Source organism: Podarcis raffonei, chromosome 17, assembly GCF_027172205.1.
Source record: "Podarcis raffonei isolate rPodRaf1 chromosome 17, rPodRaf1.pri, whole genome shotgun sequence".
NCBI classification, from domain to species: Eukaryota; Metazoa; Chordata; class Lepidosauria; order Squamata; family Lacertidae; genus Podarcis; species Podarcis raffonei.
In genome coordinates, this window is record NC_070618.1 from 22,088,596 (window position 1) to 22,106,828 (window position 18,233).

At 42.8% G+C, this 18,233-nt stretch overlaps 1 protein-coding gene across 1 annotated transcript in view; it reads right to left on the reverse strand.

Annotated features, from left to right (window-relative positions):
* Positions 1-2,616: 2,616 nt before the first annotated feature.
* The window catches only part of SLC1A1 (solute carrier family 1 member 1), a 45,617-nt gene continuing 30,000 nt past the window's right edge, over positions 2,617-18,233 (reverse strand). Inside the window, exons 4-12 of the mRNA XM_053371133.1 lie at positions 17,673-17,787; positions 16,111-16,153; positions 12,515-12,622; positions 10,492-10,676; positions 8,699-8,806; positions 7,012-7,134; positions 6,566-6,760; positions 4,522-4,656; positions 2,617-3,611 (exon numbers count right to left, since the gene is read on the reverse strand). Of these exons, the coding sequence (XP_053227108.1) occupies positions 3,362-3,611; positions 4,522-4,656; positions 6,566-6,760; positions 7,012-7,134; positions 8,699-8,806; positions 10,492-10,676; positions 12,515-12,622; positions 16,111-16,153; positions 17,673-17,787 (1,262 nt within the window). The 3' untranslated portion in view covers positions 2,617-3,361. The remainder of the gene's footprint in view (positions 3,612-4,521; positions 4,657-6,565; positions 6,761-7,011; positions 7,135-8,698; positions 8,807-10,491; positions 10,677-12,514; positions 12,623-16,110; positions 16,154-17,672; positions 17,788-18,233) is intronic.

The following is an 18,233-nucleotide window of genomic DNA, read 5'->3' on the forward strand; positions in this document are numbered from 1 at the left end:
CCTCTCAAGACTCATGATATGATGCCTTGTATTGATTCCTGGCCAAGTCATTAATAGTCAACAAACTGAGTTTTTCCAGTGACGCTAGGGAGTTAGTGGTCCTGCTCCAGCAAGTCATGTTGCACTTGTACATGAACTTGTTTTTGTGCATCAGCTTTATACAGTCATACCTCATGTTACGTTTGCTTCATGTTACGTTCTTTCAGGTTACGCCCCGCAGTGACCCGGAAGTACCGGAAAGGGTTACTTCCGGGTTTCGCCGCTCGTGAATGCGCACAAGCGCTAAATGGCACCGCACACCTGCACAGATACGGCGCTTCAGGTTGCGCTCTTCTCATGTTGTGAACGGGCCTCCGGAACGGATCCCGTTCGCAACCAGAGGTACCACTGTACACAACTTGAACTTTTCTGCTTCAGAAGATAAGCCACGCCCGTTACACACACAGGAAACGGCTGTTGAGGAAAATACTGCAAATGGCTCTTTTGTGCACATGGACCTTGCTGCGTACGTCTTTTAGAAAAGCCCCAATGTACTTATGTGTAACCCATGAGATGTGCTTTTGCGGTACCTCGACAAGTAGGAAGAATGAAAGTACACAGTGATCATAGTTCATGATGCTGTACGCGATTTATTCCACATGGGCATAACCATGAGAAATCTAGAAGATTAACAGATATAGCAGTATTATTTAATTTCCGTCTCATCCTTCGATCCCCAAAGGAACACCCCCCCCAAAGCAGTTCACAGAAACGTAAGTACAATCAAAACAGTCAACCTGATTTAAATATGCATATTATGTGACTAATGCTATTGTTTATTGTCAGATTGCTTGGGTTTGCTACAGCCAAAGCACATTTTAGATACTAGTCCCAAGCTTCCAGTTTCCAAAGCTCTTATCTTTAGGTCTTCGTCGTGAGCCTGAGGACTGATACATCACTGTTTCTTTTGATTTATAAGCACCTGCTATAATATAGGTGACTTAATAATAAATCACGTTTACTGGTCACAAGGAAACATGGGTCCGAGCCACAACTCACTCTGGAATAGCCGTGTGATATTTCTTAGGGCTACTCTGGCAAAACCAGCTTCAGAAAAACCAGGCATTGTTTTTCTTCCATTCTAGTTTAACAGCTAGAACAGATGAGCAGAAGCCCACGTGAAGTATTTGTTCCCAGGGAGAAGTCTGCATACAGGGATAGTTTGAAGGCAGGATGACTGTTTATTCAGATGAAAGAAAGGCAACATGTACAGTGGTGAAAGGACGCGTTACAAAAAGAAAGCTGCAAAGAAATAAGTACCACTGGCTCTGGGTGTTTTTCTGTCTCTAGCAGTAGCAAAGCTGTACAAATATCTTTTAAAAAATAATTGTGCACAAGATAAAGAACTAATTTACACTGTACACGCCTTCATTTTGTATAAACATATCAACACTTTCACTTTGTATGCACACTGCATTTTTAGCTTATAATATTTAAATACATACAGTATTATGCCTCTCAGTTAAGGTGCAATTTATCAAAATGTATGCTAGATGTGATTTTGTTGCTTTGTTTCAGTTGTCTTTGGCACATATCCTGGCTTATTTACTGAATACAAAAGTGTAAGACCGAGTTTGTCTAATGCTACAGAAATTTTTATTTTTCTTGATAGCAATTAAGTGCATATTTTTCGGTTTAACACAAGCTTATTTACAAAAAAAGAAAAGAAAAGGTATTCTCTCTTAATTTTAGTCTGTGTTTCAAGTCAGGTAGCCAACAAGTGATGTGCACTCGAAATAGTTTATACTTTGCAATAATTTTCATTGCAGGAAAAAGTGCACCATTAAAATACCTGGTATAAGTATTAGATAAAATGTTTAACATTATGGAATGGTTTGATAAAAAAGCCACGCCCATGTAGCCGATATGAAAATATGTCTCCGTTATGCTACGAACACTTGTAAAATGCTAATATTTGTTCTTCACCATTCGAGGGCTGCTTTAAAGTTTGGGTTTTTATTGTCATGAGGCCTATCATATTGGCCACTGCAAGCTTTCAGATTAAATTATAAAATGAAAGTAAGAAGCAGGCAAACTGACACTCAGCTAACCACTAGCAATTATTTAGTGGGTATATTCTTGAAAGCATAAAATGTCGACAAGCTATGTCATGAATAGCTATGTGGTTTATTTTTATCTGTTTTCCCTGGAGCTGATAAATACTGGTAGCTCTGAAGTTACTTCTTGCCACTTCCAAAAGAGGACTAATAAATGATGAAAGCTAAATTATGAGAGTTTCAATTTACAACAAAGCTGTTATGATTGACTTAGCATTTGAAGTCCAGATATGTTCTTGCTATAAATTATGGTGTAAAAGAAAACATGAAAATGAAAGCTTTTTTGTAGTAATTTCCAATTTCCATACTATATAGTTTATTTAAAAAAAATATACACATACTTTTTAAAAGTTCACACGTACTGAAGGACCAGTCTCATCTCCTTTCTCTAACAGTTAATTAGCTACCAGAATGAACATTTGGCACAGTGCTGATTTGCAGAGAAATGTCAGAGATGGAATTTCAAATGAGAATTCCTTTTAAAGTTATTTTTAAAAGAAGAGTCTTCCTTTTTGAAAAACAAAAAGGAATTTCATGTGCAGAGTAGAGGAATGGGAACATCGCACTATGCTTCAGATATAAACCATATCCTTTGGTTTATTATCCCAACTTATCAGCCTGATGGTTGCAAGCAGATACCTAGAATTCTCAAGAGATGGCTCTTTAAAAGAAAATACGTATTTGTGCAACTGGGATCAATCTGCCCTCAATGATCAGATGTTTCAAAAACAAAGAGCTGAGGAAAATCTGGAGCCTCTGTTTCAAAGCAACACACTTATCCTTTCGGTTGGCTAAATGATTTCATGCATGGTGATGTTCTTCAGAGTGCCGACACAGGTAAGACCGTGGCCTGTTTCAGTGTAGGGCCTCAGCTGTGTAGGGTTCCCTGACGTTGTGTATTTGCCAGGGAACATATCTATGCTGAGAATATATCTATCACTGAGGCTCCTGAAGAAATCAACACAACATGCTGGCCATCCCGTTGTGAAATGGCCACGTTCTCAGCTGTGGGCAAAATTTAAATCTCCTTATAGCCTGCACAAGAAAAGGAGCCGGGTGATTGTGCTCTCTGTGTTGTGGCAGATCTGAGAAGGGGAGTTTTGTGAGACAGGATGTGTGTCTTCCTGTTTGCCTGTATGAATATAGGCAAAGAAGAAAAAATACAGCATGTGGGGTCTGAAGTGAGAGGGGCCCAGAATATGGCTCAACATAGGGCCTTCCCATGTCCTTTAATCCAGTGTGGCTCCCTTGTCAGTCAATTTCATTCAGAACTGTGATGTCTGGGTGAATGAGATGGTGTCTGATTTATCAATAGCAAAAGCTCCATTCACATAAGATTTCTTGGCCTCTGTTTCCTCACTGTCATCCTTTGTTGCTTTGTCCAGGGCAAAAGGGTTCACTATGTTGACTTCAGCACCAACGTCCATAAGTTCCAGCTCCTTTTGCGAGAGCTTCTCCACAATTCCAGCACCAAAGGCATCGCCGAGGACATTCACCATTGTTCTGAATCTATCCCTATGGAATAAACATTTTGGGTCAGTCCAGGCAAGTTGACTGGGTCCAATCTATTTTTACAAAGGCAAAAGTTATACTGCTTCTGCAAAGTGTTTCAGTTCGCAAGGCTGATTTTGTCATGAATGGCACAGTACCAGAACTCAAACAAAATGTGGGAAAGTTCACATTCGAAAGCTCAGTTTTTTAAAAATATGAACTTTAAGCTCCATGGAACGAATATTAACATTTGCGTTTCAAAAATTCAACGTGAACTTTAAGTTCAGAGTGAACTGAGTTTTCAAGTGGATCCCAGCAATTGGAAATTGTAGTCCCAAAATAGCTGGAGGGCCAAGCTTGGCCATCACTGACATATCCCAAGATCAGGGATGGTGGAAGTTGTAGATCCACCACAGGTTCCTCACCCTTTCTCTACGTTTTCAAATTTGTTCAACTTTGAACCCTCTAAACCACACACTGGGCGGACGGATAAGTAATCCCCCCAGCAGGGTTGCAATTTGTATGTCACACGTTTTGATACAAATAATAAGACGTACAGCAGATCTGCTCTCAAGTTAATGGTCTAGCACAGGCAACCTTTTAATACTACGCTGTCAGGTTACCCTATGTTTTATTATGGATACAGTGGTACCTCAGGTTACAGACGCTTCAGGTTACAGACACTTCAGGCTATAGACTCTGCTAATCCAGAAATAGTACCTCGGGTTAAGAACTTTGCTTCAGGATGAGAACAGAAATCGCGCGGTGGTGGTGCGTCAGCAGCGGGAGCCCCATTAGTGGTACCTCAGGTTAAGAACAGTTTCAGGTTAAGAACGGACCTCCAGAACGAATTAAGTTCTTAACCCGAGGTACCACTGTACCTGCATTACTGTGAGGACACAGGATCGAGAGACATTCATGGTTAGACACTTACAGAAGCCAGTCCACTGCTATTATGAGGGTAACATCTTCAGCAGGCAGTCCGACGGCACTCAGGACAATCACCATGGTAACTAGTCCAGCCTGGGGCACACCTGCAGCTCCGATGCTGGCTGCTGTTGCTGTGACACTACATCCCAAACCAAGAAAAGGGCATCAGATATGTTTCTGCTTCATTCAGTCTTGTGCAGTTATGGAAACACTTCTTGAAGTTTTTAAACCAGAGTTGTTATTTAAAAAAATATTCCCCACCGTCCTAAAAAATGTTGACTTTATAGGAACCTCCAACTCCTGGACGATTGTAAATTCAAGAACTAATCTAAAGGGATTTCTAAGGGATATACCAGTTGAGGTTGTTTTTTTTATTGACCTGTGTCTTTTCTTGCATCATAGAACACTGCAGCCATTTTAGGTTGGTGTCAAGAGGGAAGATATTTTAGCTGTCTTGGAGGAGGTGGGACAACATTCACAACAAGGTCTGCTGTTTGATATATTAAGATTAAATGGTTTTAAAACAGTGCATTTTATATTGCTATGAGGTGTTTTTTTTCCTTTGGGGGTGTGTGCTCTAAATCCCCTCTAAATTCTTGGGTCTAAAAGTTAGAATTAATCCATGCTTGGAGGGCTAAACTGAAAACCAGGCTTTAAATAGCTGGACTCAGCTTTCCCCATTCAGGAAAGCACCTGGAAGAGGAAACATTAAGGGGAAGAAAGCTCGTAATGACGGAGTCATTTACCTACCTAGAAGGTCATTGGGAGGGCAAAGACTATTATGATTTATTCAGTTTACCGGTATATACTGCCCCTTGCCAAAAGATCCCAGGGTGGTGTATAACATTAAAAACACATTACAGAATGTTAATGATAAAAACATAGTGAAAACGTAATAAAAAGCATAGTGACAAGACAGCCGAATAATAAAATAATAATTCAGAGGAATATGGACCCCTCCTCCAGCTGAGTGTTAGTGGGCAGAGGCAAAAAGCGTTTACGGAATGTAGGGTTTCAGTTTGGATGATGTAAGCAAGGAAAATCATTTGGAGAACCATGAGGGCTGGCTGGGACAGGCAGAGAGCTTGGCTGATTTCTCTGTTCTGAGACTCAAGCCTCTTCTGCTTATTGGAGAAGCAAGAGACCCTCTTGGGATGAAAATGCTCTGAACTTTCTCCATCTAGACCCAGGTTGTATTTACGTGTAAATAAACCATATATCATAAAGGTGCCATAGTCTCCACTGTCCAAAAGGAAACACAGACCCTGGGAAGCACGCTTGGTACCCCTGGAATCTTGCACTGCCTGGAGACAGGAGTGGTGTGTAACAAAAGGTAAAGGACCCCTGGACAATTAAGTCCAGTCAAAGGTGACTATGGGGTGCGGCACTCATCTTGCTTTCAGGCCGATGAAGCCGGTGTTTGTCCACAGACAGCTTTCCAGGTCACGTGGCCAGCATGACTAAACTGCTACTGGTGCAATGGGACACCATGACGGAAGCTAGAGTGCATGGAAACGCCGTTTACCTTTCCGCCAGAGTGGTACCTATTTATCTACTTGCACTGGCGTGCTTTCGAACTGCAAGGTTGGCTGGAGCTGGGATAGGGCAGCAGGAGCTCACCCTGTCGCGCGGATTCAAACCGCCAACCTTCTGATCAGCAAGCCCAAGAGGCTCAGCGGTTTAGACCACAGTGCCGACCGCGTCCCTTGCTGTGTAACAATATCTACTGTGTAATAGGTATGCTCATCTGTAAATCCACAGAACACAGGGCTACAGCTGAAACAAGTCAGAATTAGGCTGCTAAGTTCATCCCTAAAGCATGGGTCAAATGCCAGTATCTGTGGGTATATCAGAAAATCCGGTCTTTGTTCAGTTCCACAGCTGATTTAGCCCTTCACTGGGATGACCGATCTCACTGTTCTCTACACGTTTTCAGCGAGACGTCAGATCATGTTGTGGTTGGCCCACCTTTGTGTGCATTAACAAAGTCAGCAGTTACATTGCTTGGGAAAGAAGAACTGAAAAGCATGCAAGAGTACAATTCTTACCTAATGGTCACTATTTGGCCAATATCTAGTTCTAAGTCATTAAGTTGTGAAATAAAAACAGCAGCCACTGCTTCATAAAGGGCGGTACCATCCATGTTGATTGTAGCGCCTACCGGTAAAACAAATCGGGTAATTCTCTTGTCAACATGGTTTTTTTCTTCTGCACAGCGAAACGTGACAGGTAAAGTGGCTGAACTGCATCACACACATTTGGGGGGGGGGGAGAAAATACACAAAAGACTTTAAGAAGCATAGTAGTAAAATGCCAATATGCATGGCTATTAATCTGGCATGAGAACAACTTATGGGGCTACTGGAAATTAAGATGTAGACTTTAACGCGGCAAAACAGAGGGCAGCTTTAATCATTTCTAAATTCATTTCTATTAATTCCAAGAGGATTTGATATGAAGAGAAGATTTTTTTCTTCTTCAAAATTATCCTTACCTTGAGGAAATCATGAGTGCTGTCAAAAGTGCTTGAGCCATCCCCATGGCAAATTTATACGGGTTTTTCCGGACTATTATTAAGTACATAAGCGGCAGAATCACAATACTATGAATTGCAAGCCTGGAGGGAAAAAAGGGGGAGGGGAAATCACAGAATCATAGAACTGTAAAGTTGGAAGGATCCCACCTAGTCCAGCCCACTTGCAATGCAGATATCGCAGCTCAATTTTTGAAATTTAGTTCTGTTTTTAAAACTGTTCAAATTAATATGAAAGTCACTTCCGCCTTAAGGAGGAGGTGGGGTTGCGGGCTCTCACGGCCCCTCCACTTGCACAGCGGGAGGTGAGTCCCACTGAGTTATCGTCCTTCATTGTGGCCCATCAAGCTTTTCTGTTCATATTGGCAATAGATCTCTAGACCTTCAGGCAACAGGTGACTCTCCCTTTCCCCACACACCCAGAGGTGCATGCAAAACAGCGCCCACTATGGCCCTGATCCCAAGGTGCTGCTTCCTAACATGCATGCATACTTCCTCCTGGTACCCCCCCCTTTTTACCTTTCAGATATTACCTGACAATAAAGCATTAGGGAAGTGCTGTCAACAGGTTCCAAAACCTACCAGAAGCATAGCAAGCTAGCCAAGCTATTGCAGTTTTTGACTTGGAAAATTGCCCCAACAATATCTCATATATGTGACATACTTGTATATTTTGTTTGATATTGTTATATATTTGATGTATGATCTACTCATATGCATCAAGGTGCGACATATTGGGAAATTGTGTACACTTGAAAACGCTGGCAGCATTAAGGTAAATTCAACAGTGTAAATAAGTTTTGATGGGTGTAATAATGGAATACTGAATGGTTTAGTTCAGGGGTCAGCAAACTTTTTCAGCAGGGGGCCAGTTTGCTGTCCCTCAGACCTTGTGGGGGGGCCTGACTATATTTTTTTGGGGGAAATGACAAATTCCTATGCCCCACAAATAACCCAGAGATGTATTTTAAATAAAAGGGCACATTCTACTCATGTAAAAACACCTGACAGGCCCCACAAATAACCCAGAGATGCATTTTAAATAAAAGGACACATTCTACTCATGTAAAAACACGCTGAATCTGGGACCATCCGCGGACCGGATTTAGAAGGCAATTGGGCCGGATCCGGCCCCCGGGCCTTAGTTTGCCTACCCATGGTTTAGTTTATGTAAAATATTTGGGGATTTATGTTATGCAAAATGAACCCAAGGAAAGAGAAGAAGGGAGGTCACTGATATTTTAAGGTTGTTTAAATGAATATTCTAAAATGTAAAACAGAAAATTTAATAAAAATTATAGGGGGCTGGGGAGAATTCAAATTTCACATTGGCCACCATACTCCTTAGGTGACCACAGAATCAAAGTATGAGTTCCATTTATATGCATGTAACTCAGTTTGGAACCCTGTGCCTCCCCTCCCCCACCTCATGTGGCCTCCCCCCCGATTATATTGCCTGGGAGCTGACAATTGAAATAAAAATAGTGCGTTTCTAATTCAATGTCATTCTGAAGCACTGTGAAATTAGAACGTCTATAAAACGAATGTCCTCTCATACCCAGTTACAGAAAAAGCCGATCTATTGTATATAAATTAAAAATGAAAAGTAAATCAGCACATTTTTATTACGGTTCAAGGAATAACATACCCACTTAGAACAGTAGCCATGTAAAGACCCAGTTTGCGAAAAATCTCCCAGTCTTCAACTTCTATTATCTTTCCGGCAATCAAAAAAATAATACCCAACGGCATATACCTGGGATGCACAAAACATCATAGAAAGTATTCCATGATCACTGTTATTTCATTGAGCTCAATATAAAAACACGCTAAACAACAAATTTGTTCAACTTTTTTTTCATGCATATGACAATGAACGGAAAGCAAGTGGTTGAAATTATTTGCTTCTCAAGTTGTAGTTATGAACCATTACATATTTTCGGTGTTGTAAAAAAAAAAAAGACATTAGCATGACTGGTACATTTTATGAACACCATAATTTGAGCTATTATGCAAAACATTATGCAAAACATGAAGTCATAGAATCATAGAGTCCAGGCCCCTGTTTTGCAGGAATCTCAGCTAAATTATTGGACAGCTAAGAAAGGGAGTACTGCATTGTGTAGCTGGAATTCCTTTGCAAAACGAAAGAAAAGCCCCTGGATCTTTCTTTCTTTCTTTCTTTCTTTCTTTCTTTCTTTCTTTCTTTCAGAAATTTAATTCTAGATTGCTTCTAGATGCACTCCTAAGGGAGTGCATTTTCTCAACTGTACTCCATTGCTTTTTCGAAAAATAATAATTTTTAATTTTGCAAATTGCAGTAGAATGCAGAACAAAAATAACAGAAGAAACAGTCACAGGTTTCACATGTGTCACTGTTACAGTATAGGGTTGGAAAGAAGTGGTAAACACTGAAATCAGGTAAGCAATAAGTAAAGCAGCTATTTACTATTATAGCCCATCCAAAAACCATCATTGGTAGTTAGAGGTCATGATAAGGTTACCAGATTTTTTCCAATAAATCTGGGGACACGTGTCAACTTCAATGGATTTTGTATGGGGACTGATTTGTAAATCTGGGGAATGTCCCCGGGAAACGGGGGCGTCTGGTAACCTTAGAAGCTCTGAAGAGATGTATTTTTGAAAGTTAGGAGCAGAAACCATGCTGTGTCATAGTTTTGGCAACAAGGGTTCAATTATACGAATACCAAAAATGCCGTCCCCAACAGTCAGCGATACCATAACTTTGAAAGCTGAATAAATAGCCTCTTTCGGGGGAGGCGGAAGAGGAAAAGCAAGAGAGGTGGGGAGGGAGGAAGAGCTTTCACAGCCAAATGCGTAATATTTTAAAACTCAAGGAATAAACCCGTTAATCATGTCGACTTTCCGAAAGAAGTTTTATGTAAATTACTTTTTTATTATTATTATCATCATCCTGAATTCAGTAACTGTCAGGGAACTGCCATCGGCTCAGGGGTGAGAGGGGGAAAGGCGGATGGATTACAGAGAGCCCCCCAAGATCGCGGGAAGCAGCGCCTCCTCAGCGGAAGAAGGAAGCCACGCCTCCAGTGGAGAGGAGCTGCAGGGCTTGGAGGAGGCGAGGCTGTGCCAGGACACCTTGCCTGAGCAAAGCAGGGAGGAGAGAGGTCCTCTGTTCCCCACACCCTCCTTGCGCAGAAGGCTTCCGCGCAGAGAGGGGAAGCACAGACTGGGCGTCAAGAAACTACTCTGCTTGGGAAGGTTTAAGGACCGCCCACTCTCAGATTCTGCCAGTGAATGAGTGAGCCACGGAATAGTGGCGCTCTGCATGGTGAAGGTTTTTTTGGGCACCAATAACAAGGTTTTACAACAGACCAGGGAGACATTTGCCTGCTTGCTCTCAAGCAACCCCCTGATACCCTTATAGTAACAAAACGTACGGCAAGGTATCATTCTACTTACCACATTATTATCTGAACTATGTACATTGTGGCATCATTCAGTGCATTGAAGAAGTCCATCAGCACTTTTCCCTTTTCTCCCATTTTCCCAATAACAATTCCGAAGACAAGGCAAAAGACTATCAGGCCAAGAACGTTAATACCATCAGAATACAAACCCACTATTTTGTATTCCTTGGTTATATTCTGCAGATTGAGAGTGAAGGAGAAAAGTTACCAATCAGCAACAATGCCAAGAGGCTGATATTGATGAACTGGGAGAATAAAGATACGATTCCCTTTAATAAATGGATCGACAATATGATAACACTCACAACTTATGGACACCTTACAGATGTAGACCTCGGTTGGATGAATATGACAATACAGTCGTACCTTGGAAGTCAAACAGTCTAGTTCTCGAACGTTTTGGCTCTGAACATCGCAAACCCGGAAGTGACTGTTCTGATTTATGAACTATTTTTGGAAGCCGAACATCCGACGGGGCTTCCAATTGGCTGCAGGAGCTTCCTGCAACCAATCAGAAGCTGCGCTTTGGTTTTCGAATGTTTTGGAAGTTGAAAGGACTTCTGGAACGGATTCCATTCGACTTCCAAGGCACGGCTGTATTTGGAATGAGTCTAGACAAAATGTAGTGAGCTATTAATATTCCCATAAGTATTAGGATAATAATATCAGATTTATAAAAGAATGTATGGCTTCGGGTATTTTTCATATATATTCGTATATTGTGGGTTTCTCCCCTACATATTTTTGTGCCTTTTTATTTCTCTTTTTCTTTGCATCACTTTATTTCTTTAAACTGAAATCTTTTCAATAAAATATGAATACCAACAACGCATTATGTTGATATGAAACTTAAGCAGCTTTCTCGTTCAGGAAACTCTAGAAACTTAAGCCTGTTTGGTGTTTATTGGTTAGTAAAGGTAAAGGGACCCCTGACCAGTGGTGTAGCGTGGGGGGTGCAGGGGGGCTGGCCGCACCGGGCGCAACATCTGGGGTTAGGGCAAATCCACGGGTTAGGGGGCACAAATTACTTGCCTTGCCCCGGGTGCTGACAACCCACGCTACGCCACTGCCCCTGACCATTAGGTCCAGTAGTGGCCGACTCTGGGGTTGTGGCACTCATCTTGCTTTATTGGCCGAGGGAGCCGGCGTACAGCTTCTGGGTCATGTGGCCAGCATGACAAAGCCATTTCTGGCGAACCAGAGCAGCGCACGGAAACACCGTTTACCTTCCCGCCAGAGCAGTACCTATTTATCTACTTGCACTTTGACATGCTTTCGAACTGCTAGGTGGGCAGGAGCAGGGACCAAGCAACGGGAGCTCACCCCGTTGCAGGGATTCAAACTGCCGACCTTCTGATGCGCAAGTCCTAGGCTCTGTGGTTAACCCACAGCGCCACCTGCGTCCCATTTATTGGTTAGTTTGCTACTTTATTCCTTGTGTTATAGCAGGCATAGGCAACCTTCGGCCCTCCAGATGTTTTGGACTACAATTCCCATCATCCCTGACCACTGGTCCTGTTAGCTGGGGATCATGCCTATGCCTGGGTTATAGTTTTGAAAGTATTGGTTTGTGTAGTGCTACTAAATGGCTGCATGCGGAGCCTCTGGAGAACAAATTATCTTAAAGGATTCGACCACAAGCTTGGGTCTTTTAACAGTGTGGTCCAGTAGATCCTTTTCAATTCCTGTTGTGGATCGATGACTCGCTGCGGGACGACGACGACTGAGGAGGAGGCGGAGCTGGAGCCGCAGCATTAAGCTGCTAAACATGCCCCCCGGAGACACCTGGTTGGCTGCCTCCGGTGGGCGTGGGCGCCAGCCAGGTGAGAAGGGGCGGGGGCTAAGGCCCCCGGCCAGGGGCGGAGCTCGGGCTCCCGCCCACAACCACTCCCCTCTCTTCCAGGGAGGAGAGTCTTTATTAATTATCACATTGACAAGCAGAATTTCACTACCCTAACCCTTTCTTCATAATTTCAATAGTTGCAGTGCAATACAACAACCAGGAGTAATCATACCTTTGAAATCTCTGTTGGCAGTACAGTCGAGAGTGGGTCTGGTGTAGGAATAGTAGCATTTTTGTCTACTTCCGTTGTGATCGTTATTTCTACACGCTTGGTCTTATACTGAAAGTTAATAAAACATACATTACATTCTTAGGATATAATGGATTGACAAGGAAACTATTTTTTAAACTTCTTTTCAGGGTGGAAGGTGTTTAGCGAGGCCTAGAATGCTGATACATACTATTTATGGTTTCAACATGTCAACAACGGCTGACATGCAGATGCATTATAATGTGTACATAGATAGAAATACCTAATATGATATTAGGAAATCATCATGAAGGGTTATGTTAGAACAAGAGCCAACATTGTGTGGAATAAATGATTTGGTTTTCTTTATACCTACTGTATGGAAGTTAGCAAAAGGACAACGAAAATGGGTTTTACGGAGGGGGCCACCAGGTGGTGCATTGGAAGATGGCTGACAATAACATCTCTCCGACCCACACAAGGTAATTAAGAGGCTGCTATGGGAAGTATGCAGTCTTCCCGACCCCCCAAGGAGATGGGGGGGACTGCCTTGCCAGCAGTGTCCATAATGCACCCCCGGAATCGAAAGAAGGGGGTGCCGGACACTTGGCACGAGCCCTCAGTGAAGTCGGCTCTTCCTGACTCTGTCTCCAATTAGTGCGTGCTGGTTCGCTTTAGCTTGGAAATATAATTGGAAACATATAATTGGAAAGAAGCTAAAGCACATACATCAAGCAAAGTTCGGGAGATAAGACTGCTGATTAATGGATCTCTGTGATTGGAGCGACGGACGGGACAAATAAATCAAGTGATTAACCACCATTAAGAGACTGGTATGTTTGAAGTGAAAAGAAGGGGGGTGGAGGAAAAAACTTTTCTTTTCTTTGCCTTATGTGAATATTAATAACCCTCCACCCCAGAAAGAAGATCGTTGCATTTTATTAATCACAAGCAGGAATTCAAGAACTGTGTGGAGTGGATTATAGATTAAAGAGATGATTGGTAAACAACGGAGAACGGAGGAAAATTTTATGACGCAGCTTTAAATGGCGTCTCGCTAAGACAGGCTTGTCTAAGAAAGACGGGGGGAGGAGGATCAGGATCATCGGAATGTGAAGGATGTTTGGAATGTGATCTTAACCTGACAGAGCCCTCCTGATATACTTGGCAAGCCTGAGAAAATTAAAGGACAGACCAAAGATAATTTTTTTATGGAGGAATGGCGGCTGTCCCTAAGTGATATGATCTTTGGAGAGTGTAAAACCTATACAGAAGATGTCTGTTTCCAACCAGCTTGTGAAGATTATCAGAGATCGCAAAGAAAGGAATATATGATAACAACAAGAAGATGAAGAATGTAATAAAGAGACTATCTGGATGGAACTGGATAGAACTGTTTAATTAAAGCAGCAATATAAGTGATGCTTGGACCGCCGTTCGGAGCTTGATGTATGGGTACCCCCAACAAAATTTAAAAATTTGGCTGTATAATTTGGAACTAATCTGATTTGGAAATAATGTGATTTGATTGGCCTGTTAATAAAAATTATTTTTAAAAAAGAAAAAAGAAAATGGATTTTACGCTCTCTAATGGTAGCCAAGAGGCTGATATTGATGAAGTGGAAGAATAAAGATATGATCTCCTTTAATCAGTGGATTGATAATATGATAACACTTGCAACTGGCGAACGGACTGCTTACAGACATAGACTCTGCTTGGATAAATACGACAATATTTGGAATGAATTTATACAAAATGCAGCAGACTATTAATATTTCTATTGGTATTAGGATAACAATATCAAATTTATAAAAGCATGTATGGGTTAGGGTATTTTTTGTATATCTGCATATAGTTTTTCTGCCTTTACACAGTTCTGTGTTTTGTTCTTTTTCCTTTCTCCTACTTTTTATATCTACTGCATTATATCTGAATTTTTTTCAATAAAATATCTTAATAATAATAATAATAATAATAAGTTTGTTGGATGAAGTATTTGTTTAATGCAGGGTTTCCGAACTTGGGTCTCCACCTCTTTTTTTTGGACTACAGTTCCCATCATCCCTGACCACTGGTCCTGCTAGCTAGGGATGATGGGAGTTGTAGTCCTAAAACAGCTGGAGACCAAAGTTTGGGAAACTCTGGTTTCATGTTTCCCTTTTTGGGTTCATTGTATTTCACAAGGCTAGTTGCCTGTGTGAAACAGAGCACAGGCAACTCCCCATTTACACAGGGGTTGTGTTCTGAGGCACCGCACGCATTGCCAGGACACACCCAAGCCCGCCACACCCCCTTGCGGTGCCAAAAAACCAGCAGTGGTTGAGAACATGCTGATTGCGAGCAAATGGGGATTGCCTGTGTAAATAACGATGAAGGAGCACTGGTTGGCAGGGCGGTGTTGCTCACCTGGCTCCCCGACCCTGAGTATCCCTGCTGCTTACCAAGAGAGAGAGGCAGAAGGGCAAGGTGCAGGAAGCTCGGCAAAGCCAATCTGATGCTCCTGTGTTGAGCTCCTCGCTCGTTGCTCCTCCCCATCCACCTCTACGTAACCAGCAGCAATGCTTGCTGTTGGGAGGCCCTGCCTGCCCTCTGCTGTTGTGTAAGACGATAAGTGTGAGACTGTTCCAGAAAACTTTGCCAAGGGAATTAAGAGTGTTGGGAGAGGGGCAGTTAAGAGAACACAACATCCTCTCCGAAGAGCCACACCTGAGCCAGGGTCATGTCCTCGTGTTGGTTTATTTCTACATTCCTTATTCCTTCTACCTAACGCTTCTCCTCCTTCACCGTAAGTGCAAGCAATCAGAGAACCATAAAATTCCCTCTGATTCCTCACTTTCTTTTTCTGAGCTATAAAGATGACGCCTTGCGGGCCAATCCCAGTGCTGAGGAAGTTGCAGCCACGAAATATTTCTGCACCACTAGAAAAAGGGAACCACTTGATCTGTGAAGGCCTTTGGTTTTGTATCTTAATGTCACCCTGGAATGCAAGCTTTATATGTTGCTTTGGTTCTGAAAATTGTCGTCTAATGCGTTAGTAATTGGAAAGGAAACCTTAATTTTTCCTTGATGTTTTCATTAGGGTTGTGTTTTTTTGCACCCAAAATATCACAGTATCCTACAGTATAAGCACCACAATGTTGTTTTATGGAGGTGGAGAATAAATGCAGGGTAAGGTAAAGGTAAAGAGACCCCTGACCATTAGGTCCAGTTGTGGCCGACTCTGGGGTTGCGGTGCTCATCTCGCTTTACTGGCCGAGGGAGCCGGCATACAGCTTCCGGGTTGTGTGGCCAGCATGACTAAGCCACTTCTGGCGAACCAGAGCAGTGCACGGAAATGCCGTTTACCTTCCCGCCAGAGCGGTACCTATTTATCTACTTGCACTTTGATGTGCTTTCGAACTGCTAGGTTGGCAGGAGCAGGGACCGAGCAACAGGAGCTCACCCCGTCATGGGGATTCGAACCGCTGACCTTCTCATCGGCAAGTCCTAGGTTCTGTGGTTTAACCCACTGTGCCACCCAGAGAAGGGGTTAGTAAATACAAGAACAGGGGTTAGTAAATACCAAGATTGAACTTACCTGTTGAAAACAGGCCTGCACAAGGTTTTCTGGGAACATATTCCTGCAGAAGGATTTTAAGATCCTTTAATGATATTGCAATGTAACAATACAAAGTATATTCAAGAAGCAATAAGGAATGCTGGTGATAATGTTTCTCTCTCTCTCTCTCTCTCTCTCTCTCTCTCTCTCTCTCTCTCTCTCTCTCTCCACATATCCCAGGATATATTATATCAAGGCTCAAAGTTCTAGGAAGATCTGTTCAAGGTGAAACACTTATGTAAGGCCTTAAAGAGTCAATGTTTTAACAAATGGGTTCACAACAGACTGGGATCTTTCTTCCATGCTATATTTGTCATTCAGTCGGGATGCAGTGCATGGGATACAGATATACAATCTTACTGGATTGACAGAGTAGGATAAAAATGTCCCACCCAGACTTTGTAACACTTTCTCCTTGTTGTGTTTAGTGATTATATCATTTTGTTTTGGCAGACAAATGGTTCCAAATACTGCATTGGGCAGGGGACACCTACCAGCTGAGTAAATAAAAAGCAAAAGCTAGTATGAATTGCATATGCTACCCTCTGTGCTTTATCAAGAAAAGGAACTGCATCATTATGAACAAGTCCTTTATATTGGTCAGAATCCAGCATTGCATGAGCAGATTTCCACTTGGGCATCTGGACTTCAACATCTCTGCTTCTCCCCACAAAATATGCTCCAGAGAAACCACAACACCTGGGGCAGGTGAATGGAAGCACTCAGAGGGCTTCGCAGGGAGAAGAGGAATGTGAAGTCTCATTGTAAAAACAGAGGTTTATTCTGCTCGCTCATGGTCTGCAGACAGCATTAAGGTAAAGGTAAAGGGACCCCTGACCATTAGGTCCAGTCATGACCGACTCTGGGGTTGCAGCGCTCATCTCACTTTTTTGGCCGAGGGAGCCGGCATGACTAAGCCGCTTCTGGCGAACCAGAGCAGTGCACGGAAACGCTGTTTACCTTCCCGCTGGAGCGGTACCTATTTATCTACTTGCACTTTGAAGTGCTTTCGAACTGCTAGGTTGGCAGGAGCAGGGACTGAGCAACGGGAGCTCACCCCGTCGCGGGGATTTGAACCACTGACCTTCTGATTGGCAAGTCCTAGGCTCTGTGGTTTAACCCACAGTGCCACCCGCGTCCCTTGTAGACTGCACTGAATACAATCTATTGCTTAAAAGTTCTACACTACAGTGGAAGCATGGGCTACGAACATGATCCATGTGGGAGGCACATTCACAACCCGCAGCACCGTTTCTGCGCACACGCGGGTTGCGATTCGGCGCTTCTGCGCATGTGCAAAGCACAATTTAGTGGTCTTGCACATGTGCGAGCGCCGAAACCCAGAAGTAACGCATTCTGGTACTTCCGGGTTTGGCACGGTGCACGACCCGAAAACATGCAACCTGAAGCGTCTGTAACCCGAGGTATGACTGTACAAGCTTTTCCATCTCTCAGATACATATGGTTTGATAGCTTAAAACTGAGACAGTGGCATTTATGGTGCAATCGGTTTAGCAACAGAACAGAATCTGAAAGCTCACCTAACCAAGTCTAACATAGCATCCACTGTGGAGACCTCAGGTGTACTGCCCATTCTGTCAATCTCCGCAGCATTCTGGGACACTCCTGGTTTGATAGCCACAACCAACACAACCCCTGTAACGGAGAAAATTAACATCCTGAACAGATGGAAATCTTGCACACAGCATTTTTTAAAACAGAAAACAAGGTGTACAATGGCTGTTTCCAGAGCACAGCAAATGACAGGCCAGGATTACGTCAGCTGTAGAATCAGTGATTTTTCCTTTCAAGTTTGATGGAAAACTGAGTTCACTGTTACAAAGGCGGCATAAGATCGTGTTAAGGAATGCAGCTTAATGGGTTAATTCCTTTAGTGAGGAAACAGCTGACTCATTTCTGAGCTTCTGTGACACACACAACAGAGGGTAAGCTTTATAGAAGGTGAAAGGATAAACACACAACCCACCAAGTCATTAGCCTATTGATGAACCAAGGCAGCAGATGGACATAGGGGCCAAAGTTGCACATTCACAATAAGCAAAATGATGATTTATGTGAATGTGCTGGATCCTAAGGAGGAG